General features: G+C 37.9%; 1 protein-coding gene across 1 annotated transcript in view; it reads left to right on the top strand.

Annotated features, from left to right (window-relative positions):
- Positions 1-11,798: 11,798 nt before the first annotated feature.
- The window catches only part of Mnn1 (menin 1), a 115,639-nt gene continuing 107,016 nt past the window's right edge, over positions 11,799-20,421 (top strand). The window contains exon 1 of the mRNA XM_090375735.1: positions 11,799-12,216. Coding sequence (XP_090231861.1) covers positions 11,799-12,216 — 418 coding nt within the window. The remainder of the gene's footprint in view (positions 12,217-20,421) is intronic.

Genomic DNA, 20,421 nt, shown 5'->3' with positions numbered 1-20,421 from the left:
AAGGTGTGGCCTGACCATTGCCTTATACAAAGGTATAATCAGGTCCTTGTCTCTGCTAGCAAAATTCTTATATATCATTGACAAAACTCCATGACCTGCTCTGGCAGCCTGTCTGCACTGATCAGAGAATATATTAACTGCACAATTACCCCCAGGTCTTTTTCATTCTCCATCTTCCTGAGTGTAGTGCTGCACAGTTGGTACATTTCTCTTGGGTTAATGCTACCAATATGCAGTACTTTGATTTGTCAATGTTAAACTTCAGTTGCTACTTCTCAGCCCATCTGCCTAACTTTTATAGATCCTGTTGCAGTAGCATACTGTCGTTAACAACCCTGCCAACCTTCGTATCATCTGCAAACTTTGACATTAAGCCTGATATACTTTCGTCAATGTTGATGAATACACAAAACAACAATGGACCCAGCACTGAACCCTGGGCGATACTACCAATAACAGGCCATGTAGAGCAGTGTCCCTTTATTGCCACTCTCTGCCATCGCCTACTCAACCATCTGTTTATCCATTGCAGTAACTTGCCCTTAATGCCATACCACTCCAGTTTGTACAGCAGTCTTCCACGTGGAACAGTATCAAAAACTTTCTTGAAATCCAAGTATATATCAAAATTATTTTTTGCATCCAGTTCATTTGTGACCACATCATAGTATCAAATCAAATTGGTCAGACAAGACTTCCCCTTAACAAACCCATGCTGTCTGAACTATTGTTGCAGTCTTGTCTAGATGATCCTGCATCACTTCTTTAACCAGTGACTCCATTAATTTCCCCATAACAGAAGCTAAATCTAAGGTCTTTAATTATTTGCTTCACCCTTTGAAACCCCCTTTGTGAATTGGGGATACATTTGCACATTTCCAGTCCATGGGGACTAAGGATGCACTCATAATTATGGCTAGGGGTTTGCTTACTTCCCTTGCTGCCTCCTTCAGTATAACTCTGATAGATTACATCTGTCCCAGGTGTAATACATCTGCCTTTTTTATGTTTAACTTCAACAATTTCTCCTCCACTTTGCTCTGTTATCACAAATTCATTTAGTTCCCTGTTAGAGGTTAGTAAACTGTCTTCCCCCTTCCGTACAGAATTCCTCATGTATGAATGTAGATGCAAATTACTTTCAGTTTGTCAGCTATCTGAGCAGGATCAACAATCGAACCATCAACATCAAGTGGACGAATCTGATTCATCCCCTTTCCTCTAGAGTTTGCAGAAGTAGAGGTCTTTGTTGTTTTTCTTTGCATCCTTTTGCCAAGCATTTCTCATAATCAATCTTCACTTGCCTAACCTCCTTTTTGACTTGATTACAGACTAGCTTATATCTGTCACCTGATAATTTATATGCCTCCCACGCATTTTCTTCTCTGCATTGTTGAGATTTCAGTAAAGCATTTGTCACTGTTCCACATGAATGACTATAGTACAAATAGGAGCAATTTAGCAATTTGAGGCAGCTCACTGCTACAAATAAAGGGGATGGTTTAATGGCAGAAGGCAGTAAGTGATTATTAAAAGAGTATTGTTCTCCTTGGACTAATAGTGAAAATCTCTCAGGGTTCAGTGGTGGGCCCTTACTGTTTACAATATTTATTAACAGTATTGATGAAGGTGTATCAAACTAAGTTTGCAGTTGATACAAAATTTAGTGTGGTGGAACCCATTTCGATTTTGGCACCACCTTTGTACATCTTGATTCTTCTGGCCTGAGTCCACTGATCTAGACAGATGAGAAGTGCTAAAACAAGACAATGAGGCATCAGAATATTGTTGCTTTAATTGTGTTGAATTTATTGCATAAATTTCCAACTTGAACGAAAAACCATGACCAATCCCTGCCTGAAATTGACAAACTCAGCCATGGGAAAAATCCATAAAATTCGAACTTTGATCTTATCCGGTGTGGGAAGAATTGCAATTATATCCTCTCTCTGCTACCTACTAGGACGATGTTAACAGTATAACGGTGATTTGGCCATCTGCCTTGCTGCTTTCATAAATATCACTGGATAAACCCCAAGAGAAGTGTATTAATTGCTTTTTGCCTTTTCGTTTTCCAGAATGAAATTTTTACAAATACGCTTTCTGGTTTAGACTGTCTAGGTCCTTGTAAATATCTAAACTACACTTGCGGAATGTAAGCTGGTTATAATTAACATCCCTCTAAGTCGATTGGGGTAATCCATCGTTGAGGCTATAAACATAGCTTTCCTTTTACACGCCATTGCAGAGTTAGTCTCGGAGATGGGTATTGTAGGGTTATAGGTGCATCAGCAACTTAGACCGTGTAACCTTTTTGTCAATACTTATTTCAAGTCTACTTTGCTTTTGCTTAATCCCAGAGGAACTTTATTAGAGATAAATTTACACTTATCTAATTTGCTAAGTGTGCCCTAGCATATGATAGTTATGTCACTATCGAAGCCCTTGGGTTTCATTTTTTTAAGGATTGAAAGGTTTTGTGGGCTGATTAGTTAAATCGCGAACTCCTAGGTAGAAGTGGGTATAATGACAGACGATGGGAAGGTGTATATGATGAGAGCCTTGCCAATCAATTTATCCCTGGAGAGATTGTGCAAGGCTCATTGGGTAGAATTTTTGTCAGCGCAGTCTGTGCTTGTTAACCAGGAGAGACTGCTTGTAAATGGATGGGTATACTTAAATAGAAAGAGTGCCAGAATATTTGCTGATGCTTTCGGGGCAGTATTAGGTGGGTCAGAAAACCGCTATCTTGGGGGGGGGGGGGGGATATACAGACTAATAGATTAACAGTAACTGCAGGCAGATGTGAAACTACTGAGTTCGATTTCTGTTGCCTATCAAGGAATTTCACAACCTAGGTGAGTTAGTCATTCTTAAGCGAGAGTTGCAAGCTTTTCTTAATTTCGAGTTTTTCGTTTAGCAAACAGCCAACTGGTCAAAAAATACTCACGTCTCATAGCCTTAATTTCTTTGGCGTTTATTGCACGCTTAACACCCTGAATACCGTGTCTGACAATTCGTATCGGACGAGGCTTACACGATTAAATCTACAGATAATCGGACGAATCAAATATAGCATGAATACATTTCACAGTACAATGTGCTGAATGCCAAATGTGTTAAGCACACTTGCTTTTCAAGAAATGGAACCTTCAGTTAATAACTGCACATTATGTTAGGCAAGTGAGAAAGTAAGTAGGGATTCTCTGTGCGCAATTCACTGAGAGAATGGTCAACTAGTGTCCTTGAAACTAAGTCACTAAACACTTAAAAAGAGTTGTGTCTTAGGGTTTTCGCGTACGACAATGTCTCAGGCGCACCGCGATTCGTCTCATAATCAAATAACCTCCAGCGAATGGGATTTATGAGGTCCACTGCTGCTCGTGGATACAAGAGACAAATACCAAGGATAACAAGCCTTGTGCAGGGTAACAGAAAGCAACAATATCCCAATGCACCAGTAGTAAAGGAAGAGACATTTCACAATGCAGAAATAGTTGTATTATGTCACGAATGGAGGTATTACAGCCACCGACAGATACAGATTTGCTCGGCTGCTGTGATAACACACTAACAGAAAACAAGACGGTTCGTTGACAGTGGGCTCGGAAACAACCAATCGATAGTAAGGACTTGTTTGTTTGTTTGAGAATTTTTTAGGCGCATGGGTGTCTATAGCCATAGTGCGCCAAAGTAGGGGACTGAAAAAAACTTGAAGTGGTCTGAGGAATCCCGGTCCCTCCTCTTTCGTGCCGATGAGAGGACAATATAGCGAGAACAGCATACGTCCCTGGAGTTGTTCACCAAACAACTCCGCCATCAACAGGGTAGGTTGGTGGCGGAGTTGTTTGGTGAACATTGAGTCCTTTGATACCAGCAGAGCAAAATATTTGAAGGCCTTCAAATCGTTTCCAATCTGGCATATCCTCGATGGCTGCAGTGTATACCTCTGTGAATGTATTCTTCCAAGAGGATAAAGCTCAGTGTCTCAAGCCCAGAATTGTTTTCAGGAAAATCAGAGTGAACCCACCTTACTGCTTTGGGGTCACAGGTCTTAATCCATTTGGGCACCAGCAGGATGAAAAAACGAGCTCTTCAGAGTAGAATGTTACAGCTATCCAACTGATGAACTAAAGAAGGTATTTGAGTCAGCATGAACCAGCATCCCTCCCTCTGTCATGCTTTGATACCTTGTTGAATTTGTTTCTTCATGAGAAAATACAATCGAACATATTCCATGCATCTTTTTTTTCTGCTACTGAATTCATCAGTTCAATTTCTCGCACTTTTCTCTAGTGGAACAAAAAAGGTGTTATATGTATAAAAATGAGCTCTAACTTTGTTGCACAGTTTATTTTTCATATATATTATTTTTCATCCATACGCCCTCGGAGATAGCACAGCTGGTAGGATTGCCGTCCTCCCTCACCCCTAGAAAAGACTTGAGTTCGAGTCCCGTGGGACACGGTGGAAATTTTTATGAGCCTTTTTTCACATCATGGCTACATACGTTAATCTGTCTCAGGCGAGGGTAGAATAGTTTTGTCTCCCGGAAACTCTTGTTTTTCGTACAGCAAAACAGAAATTCGACCTCAGAACACACGCAGTTTACAGAATATATACACGAACTAATATGGCCTTAATTGCTGATGCTTCTAAACCCTACTACTACAACAACAATATCCTACTATTTAGATTCGCCACTTGTTCCCATTATCTGGAATTGAATAATGCCTGCAGTCGGCGTGAAATCTATTCATTAAAAGAGTGGTTCCAATCTTTTCACAAAATCAGTTACAACAGTATACATGTATTCACAATAATAATGAATCTGCAGGATTCTCATAAAGTGATCTTTCGCACTTCATAAAATTAATAAATCGATATATCGAAACTTATAGACCATATCGAAGAATTCTTTTTTGCATCCTAAATGGTATTTATCAGATGATTTAACTAAAAAAAATAACAGAAAGCAAGGGATTAATTTAGAAAAATGACATAAAGGTAAACTCCACATTAATCTGTATTGACGATCAAATCTCCAATTTTATTTTTTTTTTCCAAATTAAAAAAAAAATTCGGATTATTTTATTAGAGTCAACCAGAATTTCTTCTACTAACCATTTGTGTAATGTGTCTGTAAATTGCGTATGTTCTCTGGTCGATTTGCCTGTTTTTCTGGACGAATAAACTCCATTTTCTGGGGAAAAAACATTGCTATCTACTCCTGAGACCGACTAGCTCAGCCACGGAGCGAAAAATGCCCATTAAAGACAGGAAATAGTATTTTACAATAAACAATCAAGATGGAACATTGTGCTCTGCACAGCTACCTTCAAAATTTCCATTGAGGTGTTCCCTACATCCTGACGGATTGCACCCTTCAAATCTGAAAGCATGGAAGCAAAATCTCTGAAAAGAGCGACGTTTCAGACATTTCAACAGCCAAAAGTCTATATGGAATTAGGACTAGAGATTAGATGGAGCGGGAGAAGTTGCAGAGGAGGGCTGTGGAAAGGCAATCGATAGTTTTCTCTTCCGTTGAGGTTTTGATATCATTGTACACCATGTGTGTTGATATCATTCTACAATGATATCAACATGGTGTTGCGGCCCATGATGTTAACATTGCACATAACACCATCCTGAATAAAAATTATGCTTCCATGTAAACAACTTCACTGATTCCTTATATAATTTTGTTCCTAATAGACCTGTGAGCTTAACTTCTGTTCCAGGAAAATTAATGGAGGCACTGGTTAAAGAAGCACTGCAGGATCATTTAGACAAGACTTCAGTTATAGCTCAGACACAGCATGGTTTTGTTAAGGGGAAGTCTTGCCTGACCAACTTGATTAGATACTATGCTGCAGTCACAAAAGAACTGGATGCAGGGAATAACTTTGATATTATATACTTGGATCTTAGAAAGGCTTTTGATACTGTTGCACATGGAAGACTGCTACACAAATTGGAGCAGTGTGACATTGGAGGCAAATTGCTGCTATGGATAAAGGGGTGGTTGAGGGGGAGAAGACAGAGAGTGGTAATCAATGGACACTGCTCATCGTGGACTGATGTTATTAGTGGAGTCCCTCAGGGCTCAGTGTTGGGTCCATTATTGTTTTCTGTATTTATAAATGATATTGATGATGGTATATCGGGCTTAATGTCCAAGTTTGCAGACGATACAAAGGTTGGCAGGGTTGTCAAGGACACTACTGACACTATGCTGCTGCAACAGGATCTGGAAAGGTTGAGCGGATGGGCTGAGAGGTGGCAAATGAAGTTTAACATTGACAAATGTAAAGTACTACACATGGGAAACAGCAACCCCAGAGCAACATATCAACTCTGTGGTACTACACTGACAGTGGTAGAGAATGAAAGGGACTTGGGGGTGGTTGTGCAGGCAGATATGAAGTTCTCTGAGCAGTGCAGACGGGCTGCAAGAGTAGCTCATGGAGTATTGTCAATGATATACAGGAATTTTTCCAGCAGGGATAAGGAGGTGATTATTCCATTGTATAAGGCGATGGTCAGGCCACACCTAGAGTACTGTATACAGGTCTGGAGGCCTCATTTCAAGAAGGATGTAGAGCTGCTGGAACGAGTACAGAGAAGGGCAACAAGATTAGTGAATGGAACAAAGGGGTGCCCTTACGAAGAAAGGCTTAAGTTTTGCAAATTACAGTGTCTGGAGACTAGGCACCAGCGAGGTGATCTGATAGAGGTGTATAAAGCCTTGAATGGTTTAAGCATGCTCAATGCTGATGGGATTCTTCCTCTAGCTCAAAAAAATCACCTGAGAGGGCATAAATTCAAATTGAGGAAAGACAGATGTAGGATAGACGTGCGGAAATTTGCCTTTAGCCAGCGGGTGGTTTGTTGGTGGAACAGACTTCCATCCCTTGTGGTGGAGGTTGATAGCCTAAATAAGTTTAAGGCTCAGCTGGACAGGTATTTTGAACGAACAGAGGGGTGAAGTGGAAGTGGGTTTTTTTTTTTTTTTTTTGGCTGATGCTGCATAAGCTTGCTTTCTTGCATCAAATGCCTCTACTAATGCTAATGCTAATAGGCCAGCATATGTGTCATTAATTGCGCATGTCGCAAAATATATTGAATTATTATTGGTTGGAAAGGAAAGGGGACCAATAATAGCACGTGCAATTCAAAACATAGCGTAACATTTAACTTCTTTGGGCATATGAGTGTTTTCTGTAGTCTGAATTCTACTACAGTCTGAAATATTGGTACAAAAATCTATTTGCGATTATTACAAATCCATCTAAAACGCATCTGTTGCTTCTACTAGGCAGAATCATGACGTCTTTGATTGTTTCTAGTCGATGCAAATGTTTTATTTTATAGGGCCTTCCTTTAAGGCTTTATGTGCCGGGCTCCAGCGGCTACCAGTCATACAAAATATATGGGGCATTAAATAAGCTGAACAAATTTGATTGGGGGTTGTTGATACTCCTCATCAGTTATTGCGAGGTGCTGGCAGACGATTACCTTTAGGCCTAGAAGTCCGGTAGCCTTCTTTGATGACGCATTAAAATATTCAATACAATTCTCGAAAACAAGGAGGCTTTCAGATATTTCTTTGTCTTTACGCTCTACCATTGCAATAACACCATGTATTTGTTCACCATGTTTTTTTATGGTGAACAAATAACCTTGCTTCTGATGTTCAAATTTCATACTAATTTTTATTGTATTTAAAAAGATCTGACAAACAGTATACTGATTACATCATAAAAAACAGTATTTCGATGCTGCCAGTGCGTTTTAGATTTATTAATTAGTAAAAGTCAGAGGTTCAAAACTCTACGTGTTTTGAACCTCTGAAAATTCTAGTATTATATTTTTATAGACGGGCGAATATTTTTATGCACATATTCAATTCTTCTTTCTTTTTGATGGACTTCAGAAATTTGTGGAAGGTTGGAAATGCCTTGAACGTATTAAATATATGATTCATATTTTTTAGTGTATTATAGAACTTAGATAGTTGTTTTGCTTTATGAACAGGGCTAAATTTTTACCTAAACAGATAAGGCAGTTAGGAAAGATCCATAGCAATTCCCAGTCCATGTTTTGTTACAGGGGTAGATCCAGACAGTTTTCCAAGGAAAGTGATATATCACGAGGACGATGTACTGGGTGTCTCAAAAATATTGGTACAAACGTTTAGGGGAGGTAGGTAACATCTAAAGGAATGTGAATCGCATAGGAACCCATAACCGGAAACGTCACGGGAATGTAGTAGCAGAGGCACAAGAAGCAGAAATGACACAAGACAGTAATTAGTGGCAAACATTTGACATAATATTAACAATGAAATACCAGATGGATGCATTTCATGATGTTACAACAGATGCTCGAAGGTTCCACCATGAGACGCGATGCATACGTGAACCCGACGCAGCATGAATTGGCGGACACGGTCGAACACACCTGGAGTTTTTTTGACAGTAGCAGCAGCGCAGACGAATCTCGCCACGAGATCCATTTCCGTCTCCACAAGCGATTCATACACGATAGATTTGAGGGCCCCCACAGAAAGAAATGAAGGCTCGATAAATCAGGTGAGCCTGGGGGCCAGGCAACAGGTCCACCACGGCCAAAAACGCCTGTTCAAATGGTCACAAACACATCTTCCATAATGGGCAGGCGCCCCGTCATGTTGAAACCAAATGTTGCGTGTCACATTTGCTGGAACATCGTCAAGTAACCCTGGTAGAACTTGTTCAAGAAAGATCCGATATTTGGCGGAGTTCATGCGGGATGGTAACAGGTATGGGCCGACTAAGCAGTCACCGACCATACCTGCCCACACATTTATTGCGAAGCGATGTTGTGCTGCATGGGGGCGTACACCGTGTGGGTTGTCGTGAGCCCACACATGAGCATTGTGCTGATTGAATAAGCCTTCCTGAGTGAAATAAGCCTCATCCGTGACCAAAACGTAGGCTGGAAAATTCAAATTTTGAACACTTTCTTGGAGAAACCACTGCGCAAAAGCCACACGTGCAGGATGATATTGGGGGAGCAGTAACTGAACCCTTTGAAGATGAAAGGAGTGTAAGGAATCGTCGTGCCAGACACGCTGTACACTGCAACTAGACACTCCTAAGGCAGAGGCAACGGCACGTGTGCTGGTAGTAGGATTACTCTGGACGGCATTCAACACACTTTCTTCCATGGCGGGAGTTCGCGTCGAACTCCCGCCATGGAAGAAACGCTAAATGACCCATAATCGCACAAATTTTGATCACACGCGCAAACAAACGATGGTCCGGTACATGTCTGTCTAGGAAGCGTTCTCCATAAATTCGTTGAGCGGCTCGTCCATTGCCCTCTGCTAATCCATACACTAGGTGCATGTCTGCCAACTCACAGTTCGTATATCGATGCATGCTTTTCGTGCGGCGACTACTGCTTGAATGAGTAAAGCAGAAATTTTTCCTCTCGCGAACTGATGAGCAGTGCCGTCTACCGACTTACGGTGACGTTTCCGGTCATGGGTTTCTATTCGATTCACATTCCTTTAGATGTTACCTACCTCCCCTAAACGTTTGTACCACTGTTTTTGAGACACCCTGTATATGGTGATATACTGATTTAGAATTGACCTGGTTTTGGCGTATTATAGCCTTAGTTGCTACTGCGCCAATAAAATCCAATCCAACCAACCAACTGATTTCGAATTTTTAATGTTGTCTATGATGCGCATTGAATAATCCAAATAGATTTCTGTTTATAATCCGTGTCGGTCATATAGATTCAGAGGAGTTCATAAATTTAAAGAGAAAACAAATACATCATCGTATTCAGCAAGCACGCTAGTGGTTGTTACTGTATGGTTTTAGGCGCATCAGCAACTTAGGCCATATTGCGCCGTAATTATGTCTGCAATTCGATTTGCTGTTTGCTGGGCGAAAACCATGCTACCCTTACCTAAGGCTCAGCCACGTGATGAAAAGTTCCATAAAAACTCCTTGCTTTATTGTTGGAATTCAGGCACAGGTCTTTTGCACCCTGTTTGGGGAGGACTACGGTTATGCCAACTATGCTACCAAGAAGATAATCACCTAGGCTGTCAGACGTGAACTCAGTTGCGTTTACAGTTACCATACCATATCTTAATAACATAAAGACAAAGTCGTGCAAGCCAGTGTTTAGGAAATGACGACTGAAAATTCGCTCTCCCATGGTGAGCGCTCGTGCATAGCAGAATGTTTACTATCACTATTCTTCATAACTGGTTGAAGATGACTGAGTTCGAATCTCATCGATAATACAAAGAATTTTTATAAGCCTTTTTCACAGCGTGGCTCTGTGTCGGTTTCAGGCGAGGCAAGGATTGCATGATTCGTTTCTGGAAACCCTGGTTTTTCATCCAGCAAACATTAAACCGACCGAAAAATACACATTTTACAAACATACATAGTGACGCCTCGTTGGTAGTTCTTTTGGCGCTTAAAAGACATACACATGCTGTGCTGCTACATGAAGATACTTCCTAGGATTATTATCATCAGCCATATGGTGAAGGAATCATCAAGAAAGAGAAGAATGATGATATCTAGCTCAGGACCCTGGGTGTGCCAAGCCCATACTCACCAGATGTGAGCCCCAGGAGTTAATATTTTTGATAATAATGTTAGTAATGTTCTATGTGCTGCATATTGATACTAGTATTTGGTCCAATTTACTCGGAAACTAGAAAGGATGACTATCTGCTTCTGTTCTGTGATTAGATTATCTTTTGAGCAGTGGTAGAAATAGAAAATTTTATGAAATCGAACGCTCACTTTGGATAATATTGCGAAGAAAGCAGTTATCACGTATATGGAATCGAAACAGAGTTCCAGCATCTATTTCGAGTGTTTTCCAGGAGAGTATGCGCTTTCACCACTTGTCTCTGGTTTGGAGAGGTATCGGTTTAAATCTCGTCGACGACGGGAGGAATTTCTCAAGTCCTCATCAATTGAGGCTGTAGCCAGCTAATCTCAGGCAACAGGAGTAAGGCTTCCCTCCATCTGAGTTATTGCGGGTTTTTCATCCTGCGCCCCATACAAATCGGCTCGCAAACAAAGTTCTACAGATAGAATATCTAGACAGGGACATGGAGTTACTCATGGGGATTGTTCAGTTAATAATTATTATTGTTTTTATCATTAAGAAAATGTAAGGTGTTGCCTTGACACCAGAATCTTTACATTATTATACTACAGTATTTTTGAAATGAAAATAGCTCAAGGGTAATACTTCAAAGATTGTTAATTCAGTTAATCTTTGAGAAAGTCCTACACCTCTGTGTATATGAACGCCTTTTCTAGATTCCACAATTTTATAAATATTCTTTTGGCAGTGAGAAAGCACCTCTTTCAAGCAGATTTCTAAGTTGTTGATCCTGAAAAATGATTTTCCTTCTTTTATTGGGCATCTCGTAAACTAGTGGAAACATTCCACTTGTATGGTGTTGTTTATTACTCAGGTAATTCAAGTCGTGGGCCAGAAAAACAACCTTAAATATTTAACATTTGCAAAATTTACGAATAAAGAATAAATAAACTTCTAATAAAATAATCTCATTTCAAAGCAATAAATATTTAATTTCAAATTGGTATATTTTAGATTTTTTCCAACATCAGAATAAACATTTTTTAAAAATTATTTTTAAATATAAATTTCTGTTTTGAAATTCATGCCACCTGGAGTTTATTACATGGAATCACTGCTTTAGCGACGTAGGTTTCTGCGCAAATGAAAATCCCAGTAACAAGATGGCGGGGTTCGGGGAAAGTGTTAAACGTCACTTTCCTCTTCAAAACATTGAGGCAGTAGTTGCGTTATTTAGATCTCAGCTGGACAGTAATGATGAGCCAAATTTAGCTTTTCTCTCTATTGTTGCTGGATGTATTGAAAATTTACTGACATGCAATAGGATTCTGTCACCAAACGCCGAAGTTGAAAGCGCCCTTGAACCAATTTTTCCCGTCGTTCAGTTGGCCACGGTCGAGGCGCTCTACGGCAAGTTCAAGAGTCAGATCAAGGGCTCAGTAGATCTGAGCAAGTTCCGCGGTAGTCGCTTTGCCACGCGGGAGCTTGTGAAGAAAGTATCCGACGTCATCTGGGGATCTCTGACGCGCAGCTACTATAAGGACCGGGCACATTTGCAGTCGCTGTACAGCTATTTGACAGGTAAGCGCTACCCTTGCCATCTGTCGCCATAGTTGCTGTTGTTGCACCGGGCAGATCGCATCTCTAACCGCTGATTGAACCCTGCAACGGCAAATCACTATTACAGTCACGTGTTACTTGTTTTGACACATCCCTTAAGATATACTATATATAGGCTTCCTGTTAAAACCAAAGAAGTATTTTGCTTTCCCATGTCTTCCAAGTGTGAAACAAAAATAAAAAAAAAAAAAAAAAGAGATGCATATTGAACGATGGATTGCTCTCCGTTGACTCGAATTTCGATATTTTCTTGTAGAATGTCGGGGTTCGTACGAAGTAATTAACCACGTGCTTACCGCACAATTCAATGACGTCGACAAAAATAATAACTGAGGGTGATTTCTTTTACTTTTGAGTATTGCTAATATGCCGGTTGAATGAACAGTATTGTACCTTGTGCATTACTGGGTCGTAGTGTTATATATATGTACACACACAAAAGTAAATATATTTTGAAAACATTATAATACCACTCTTAGACCGTGTGAAATTAATAATATAGTTAAGCTATTCGCCTATACATTAAAGTAACGTTTCAGGTATCTGATGATACCCATCATCAGACCATGCAGTTGGGGAACAAAAATAGAAAATTTGAATACAATTACCAATATTATGATAATTACAATTTGTAAATAAACAATTCTAAGTTTGGATTATTGTTAAAATAGGGCCAGATTAATACAAAGATTAAATTCTTACCTTTTGACAGACTCCTCTTGCTGATGTGCCCAGAAACCTAATGTTCATACAGGCAAGAGGCCTACCAGCATTTAATTTATAGGTGAGGGATTAATTCCAATAGCCAATAGAATTGTGCTAGGATTTTTATCCTTGATCCACGGTTCTTGTGTGTAGTGGACTTCTGAGGTGACCTTTGCTCTCCTACTCTGGTTTCGATATTTTCTTGTAGAATGTCGGGATTCGTACGAAGTAATTAACCACATGCTTACAATTGAATGACGTTGACAAAAATAACAGAACGTGATTTCTTTTACCTTTGATTATAAAAATCCTGGCACAATTCTATTGGCTATTGGAATTAATCCCTCACATAAATTAACTGCTGGCAGGCCTCTGACCATATGCACATCAAGTTTCTGGGAGCATTGGCAAGAGGAGTCTGTCAGCAGGTAAGAATTTAATCTCTTTGTATTTACCTAATTTAATTTCTGGCTCTATTTTAACAATAATCTGAACTTAGAATTGTTTATTTGCAAATTGTAATTGTATTCAAATTTGTAACCCTTTCTATTTTTGTTCCCCCAACAGCACGGTCTGATGATGGGTATCAGTAAGATATCTGAAACATTACCTTAATGTATAGTTTAGGCGATTAGCTTAATAAACTATATTATTCATTTCATGTGGTATAAGAGCGGTATTATATTTAGTAATAATCTTAACGGAAAACAACCACATAACAGCTTTCCCTAACTATATTAACATTGTATGTTTACAATGCATATGCATTATCGTAAACAAATAAACTGCTAGTATCAGAAGTATAGGAAACAAATGTGATGAATTCTTGATTATGAGTAAATGTTGACATAATAGGAATATCAGAAACTTTGAATATGATATTCAATTTGAATATATAGAAAGTGTATTTAGGCTTTTGATCAAGAAGCATTCATGAATGTGTTTAGTTATAACAATCTTGTGAGCCTCCTTGGAAGATTAATGACTTTACACTTGATATTCAATTCAAAAGGCCTAAGTTTGAATTTCAGGGATGAAAATTTATTGAGATCTTTTTATTTATTGGCCTTATGCTAGGTGGTGGTGGTGGTGAGTGTTGGACTACTGTGAGAGATATTTCCTGGTGTGCCATTCTCCAAAAAAAAAAAAAAAAGAAAAAAAAAAAGGCCAATTTAGTTCCTATATATATATTCAGGACTGCTATTGTTTGTGATTCTGTCACTGGACAGAGTGTAGGATTTAATTTTTTTTGGGTTTTTTACTTTGCAAACAGACTGCCGTTAGAACACTTGTGTTTAGAGAAGCAAAGCAGTGATATCTCAGTGTGAGTTTCCTTGGTATCAATTCAAAGCAGTCCAATATTGTTATGGTGTGATATTGTATTATTGTTATGGTGCTGCATTTCTGGCCATTTATTCAAATTTCTGATAGTTTTAGGGGTGATCTTTATGTTGATCATAAAAAAAAATGTGCAGACATCCAAAGTTATTTGCCTCCATATGAAAAAATTGCATGCTGCTGCTTGACTTGCATCTTGTTCCCCCTCCTTTCCTTTGTGAAGTTCATATCCTCAATTTTTTACTTTATTGAGATGAGATGAGATGTAGCTCTATTTGTTTGTTGTTGTTGTTATTGTTTGTTATTTGGTTTTTAGGAGCATTAGCAACTAGGGCCATATTGCTCTGGGATATGCGGTGGTCATTCCCTGACCTTTCCGCATCCTCTGTATTTGGTGGAGACGGGCTCGAACCCCAGTCTCATCAAGAAGCGTGTGCTACGCACTGCTGCTCCTTTCCACCTGGCTACGGAGGCGCAGCTCTATTTGTAGTGAATCAATTCGTCATTTCTGGTGTGAAATATTTGCAAAAATAAAGTTCTATGAATTTTATCATTTTATATTAGATCTACAGTGGTCATTAATTTTTCATTGTTGCATTATACATCTGGATTCAGATGTACATGGATTACTGATTCAGATCAAGGACAATCTTCAAAACCAAGGTAAAAATTTATGGACATTAGTGGATGGGTAAAAACAACTACTTACTTCAACTGGTTATTTCACCAATCAGTTTTTTGGGAGAAAAAAAAGAAAGGCAAAAAATAGTTTAAAATGGAAAACACTAAAAATGTATTCTTAATTCTGACATTTAATTGTGGTCTGCAGGATTCCCCCTATATGCAGACATTTTATTGTGTAAGAAGTTCAAAAAACAACATTAAAAACAAGTCTTGTTATCCAAAAAAAAATATATATTCCAACTAACTATGCAGCCAAATTACTTGGTAGCAAACAGGCAAAAAAAGGAGGAAACCAAATCTGTGTAAAGTCACCATACTGTCAGGGTTTTTTGATGTATATGGTTGCCATAATAAATTTTGTTATGGCTAAATTATTTTCAGTTAAACAATAACATGATGAAGATTGAAAGCGAATATCATTCTGGAGTTATACTAAAATTCACAGTGATGTAATTCTACTAGATATAAAAGTTGATATTTATATAAATTTGTATATCTATTTGATATACAAATATATTTTATATTTGGCTTGATGGAATTGACTTTGGGATTCCATTATCTGTTTACAATCTTCAAAAAAACAAATTTAGTTTTTTGTAGATCGTAAGCCATTTTGTGTATTGGGGTCACTGGTTCCTCCACAAGAGAGACAAACTTTTGGACTTCATGCAAGGCATGGACTTATGCCCATATTAGAGATGACACTATCATCCACGAGTCAGCCTAAATTGCTAATATAGTTTTGATATAAATAGCATTATCAAAAAAGGCAGATCTGTTATTTATTTAAAAAGACACTGTCATGGCAGCTATTTCAAGACTGGTCACATGACATGTCATTTGTTAGCGTAAAAAAAAAAAAAAACTAAATGCCAACTGGTGGATAATGCCTCACGTGTATTGAGCAGTCAAGTGGTGTATGGAAGAAAAACTCCAGTTAAACCTATAACAGCCCTTAATCCCCGATAACTCCAATTTCAAATTATTTCAATGCCTGTACTGAAATAACCTCACAATCTTTACTGACCTTGCTGTGTAAGGCAAATGCAGTCCATTATTGGGGGTTAAGTGTACCTATAAAAGTTGTGCATTTAATTAGAAGTTTTTCTTGCCTACGTCATACATTATCCATCAGTTGTCAAAAATAAATTGCTAATAGATATCCATCATCTTTTGACAGATTAAGTTTCTGAAACAGCTGTGCCAGACTTTTAAATAAAAAGCAGAATTCTATTTTTTGGTGATGATATTTATTATTTTATTTTATTAAATGATAAATTAGGCAAATACTAAAATGGTGTTAGTAATTTAGATAGAGTTGGGTCTCACATCTGGTGAGTATGGGCTTGGCACACCCAGGGTCCTGAGCTGGATATCATCATTCTTCTCTTTCTTGGTGATTCCCTTCTACTTTTGACTCTCTCTCAGATTAACTCGGGAATTTTTTTATTTTGGCTGATGTAGCATAAGCCTCAAGCTTCCTTGCACCATGTAGCTAATAATAATAATTTGAGCATAAGGCCAAACCTAGTGGGGGGGGGGGGGGGAGTGAAAGTCTGCCTTAATCACTTGAAGAAAGTATCCCCAATTCAAATTGAATACACAAATGAGTACAGGCTTAAAATTATTTTAATTTCTGCATTTAAATATAATCGTGTTACCTTTACTTAAAATTGTTCAATCAAATTAATTAATTTTAATAAAAATTACTTAATTATTTAAAAATATTAGCCAACCATGTCTCTTAGATGGATACATACATCCACCTAAGAGATCATAACTCATTCAGCCCAAAAAAATAGTTTTTCAGATGATTTTAAAAATATCCTAAAAGATTTTGTTGTTCAGGTGTAACTAGCAGGGGTTCATGTACTTTTAAAACGGTTTAAACCGAAAAATTTATTTAACTTATTGGTAAAATGTCTCCCTCAATTTTTAAAAAGTTAATTTCATTATTATATTAAAGCATTGAAATGATTCTGATTTTTGCACTTCATGAGTATAGTTTGGTTTTCTGCTGTTCATTTGGAGAGGTCTTATTTGAATACTATTGGAACTGGAGGATTTCTTAAAGGACTCTTCATTTAGGACAGTAATTAACTAATATCAGGCAGGAATTGGGTTTTCTGCCTGTGAATTATTCTGGGTTTACATCATGTACAACATACAAATCAGTCCATGGATTTTATATTTTTATTGTATAGATATAATAAATGATATCATGATCACATGTAGAAAGCTACACAATATTCTGCAACCAATGAAATTTCACCAAAACAACCAATGAAATTTCACTGACTTGGGCTTACAAAAATATTCACATAAAATACTACTCACAAAGCAAAATAGCAGTTATATTTATATTTTTTTAAAATGAAATGCATACATTTTTATGTGACATTTAATGTTCTGACTTATTTAACTCAATAAATTCAAACATGACATCAGAATAAAATTTTAAGCTGTGGATCATGTAAATTAGGCAGGCTATAAAAGAATATACATTAGCTTCACTTATTTCTGATTTAATTTGTGTAGCACAGAATGCAGTTGATTAGGTTTTTCTCTTTTTGTAGAATTTCAGAAAGATGAAATGCTGTAATTATGAGCTTACAGCAATAACATAAGGATATTGACTTCAGAAAATTATACTTTATTCAAGGTGACCCATAGGTTGTGCTCTTTTAACCTCCTACCACAGATCTACTGTTATGACTTGGTGAAGATAATATTGTATCTGGAGCCAAGACCAATGTGCTAATGTTCTCTTTACAGGTGAGTTGAGATTCATATTTGAAACCAATTCCTGGCATGTTCTTATCTGGAAAGAATGCAGAATATGCCTCCATTCATCTGAAATCAGGGAAAGCAGTCAGTATTATGACATTATTATGATTGTCTATACAGGCATCATGATGAACAGCTGTATTGAAGGAGGCACTGTGACTACTCAGAAGTATAGGGGCTAGATCCTTGAACCCTGTGTGATGCTTTTGTAGAGGTGCCTGGCCCTGAATTCATTTTTGTAGATGATAATGCTCTTACACATAGGGCTCAGCTGGTTGGTGAATTCTTTCAGTGAGGATATTCTTCAGATGCAGTGACCTGCCAGGTATCTAGATCTGTTTCTGATTGAGGATGCTTTATGGAGATGGATTATAGCACTCCATGTGCTAAGATTTACTCTTATATAGGGGAGTGATTTATTGCCATAAGGCCTTATAAAAGATGTGAGAACTGTATACCCCATGTTCAATTCCTGAGGTGTGCAGGACTGTCCCTACAGGTTTAAATAGTCATGACTATGATTCATGATAATGATAATATATTTCTTTTTAAACTCTAATTGAATCTTATTAAAAAAAATTTTTCACAATAGATTTGACTCATTGATAAATTTTCCACAATGGATTTGACCCAGGAGTAAACTGGATAGGACTTTCGTGCAATTGAAGTGGTACAATCATAGATTATGCAGCTAATATGGCTAGTAAGCTGAATAGGTAACTTATTGATCCATTAGGATTAATTGTGAAGTAATTAGTGGGCACATAGGTAATCCTCTTGGCTTGGAGATGAGTGAACACCTTGCCCACCACAATGTAGGAGCTAAGGATGAGAGAAATGACTACAGATCAGCCAGTTTGACCTATGGGTGACATATTTAGGATATCTACCAAAGAGCATATTATAAATTTTCGTATTTCTTCATGGATGAGGCTTAGATTTGCTTGTTTTCTTTGGCAGGCTTTTGCAAATTAATATTTAATGTATCCGTTTAATTAGTAAGTTTTTGATAAATAAAATATTTTCATAATTTCATACATAATATAGCAAACTTAATTGGTTTACTACAGTATTTTTGTATCTTTTGTATCCTCCTCCTGGCCTTCATAATGTGTTCATTGAGTGGCATAATTTTGACACTTTTCCTATCAGTGTCAAGTACGAAGCAAGACTTGATACTCTCACTACATGATTACACCCATATCCACAAGGAGTTAGATTGATTAGAACCATCTATAAGGACAGTGAAGAACTGTAGTGACAACCAGCCTAGTAGGGAAGGTGAGGCATATGTAGAGGTGAGGCAAAGGGCTACAGCAGCAGTCAGTAGTCCAACACAGGCAAGCCACCCCACCAGCAATGACACTTAACAATGTCAAGGGTCTCAGAATATCGGAACACATTGTAAGACAGCTGGCAGTCACCCAGTAAGATTCGAGCATTCAACTTACAGTCCTAAACTCCTCTATCCACTTCACTCTTTGCAGTGTACCTTGGACTGAGAACTGTGTAGTGATTCTTTCTTAAATAACTAATTATAATGAGATGTTAAACGTTACTAGTAGTTTCTGGAATTTAAGTAAAATTTATAGTTTTAATTTTAAAATTTGTAACCCTCTGCAAATGTGCTGTATCACACAAATTTCAACAGGTTAGCTTCAGATCTAGAAAAGTGGTCATTGCCCTGTGCCTATTCACACTTTGCACCCTTCTTCCCCACTGAAGCACTCTTTTATTGGAGAGTATTTTAAAGATTATTAACAAATATTATAATTATAATATTTATCATTATAATAGAAGAGATTATTGTAAATGGGCACTGCTCTTCTTGGATTAATGTTATACAAGTCCCTCAAGGTTTACTCCTGGGTGTCTTACCTGTTTTCAATATTTATTAACAATATTAATGAAGATGATACAAAAGTTGGCAGGATACTTCATGACAGTAATCAGGGTATGCTACTGCAACAAGATCAAAAAAAATTAGGCAGATGGAGTGAGAAGTGACAGTTGAGGTTTAACATTGGTAAATGTGAAGTACTGTATATGGACAGCAATAATCTCAGAAAACATATCAATTAGATGGTATCACGCTCAAGGTGGTGGAGAACTGAAAAGACCTAGGCGTTGTTGTACAGTCTGACATGAAGTTCTCTGAGCAGTGTAGACATGCCACTAGGACAGCTCATGGGGTTCTGTCAATGATATAAAAGAATTTTGCCAGTAAGGACATGGAGTGATTAACCTATTGTATAAGGCAATGGTTAGGCTACATCTTGAGTACTGTGTACAGGTCTGGAAGCTTTGTTTTAAGAAAGATGTGGATTTCTTGGAATGGGTGTAGAAAAGAGCAACCAGAGTACTCAAAAACAGGGCTGTAGTGGAGGGTATCGGCGTATATTCTCTGGATTTTTTTAGATGAATAGTGCAGCCTTTGGTTTTTGAAAAACTTGAAAAACCAAATATTATTAAAATATTTAACATTATAACATTCATTAAAAACTTTCATAGAGTATACTTTCTGCTTTTACGACTACAGCATTGCTCAAGAATATAAATGTGTACTCCAGCCACAAAAGACTTTGGTTCTGCAAATTGCAGCATTTGAAAACTAGCCATTTGTGAGGAGACTTGAAAGTTTAAGGCTTTAAA

This window comes from Mastigoproctus giganteus, chromosome 6 (genome assembly GCF_048544385.1).
Source record: "Mastigoproctus giganteus isolate SK-2022 chromosome 6, ASM4854438v1, whole genome shotgun sequence".
NCBI classification, from domain to species: domain Eukaryota; kingdom Metazoa; phylum Arthropoda; class Arachnida; order Uropygi; family Thelyphonidae; genus Mastigoproctus; species Mastigoproctus giganteus.
Note: the sequence above shows the minus strand (reverse complement) of the source record. Positions and strands in the feature narration are given on the sequence as shown.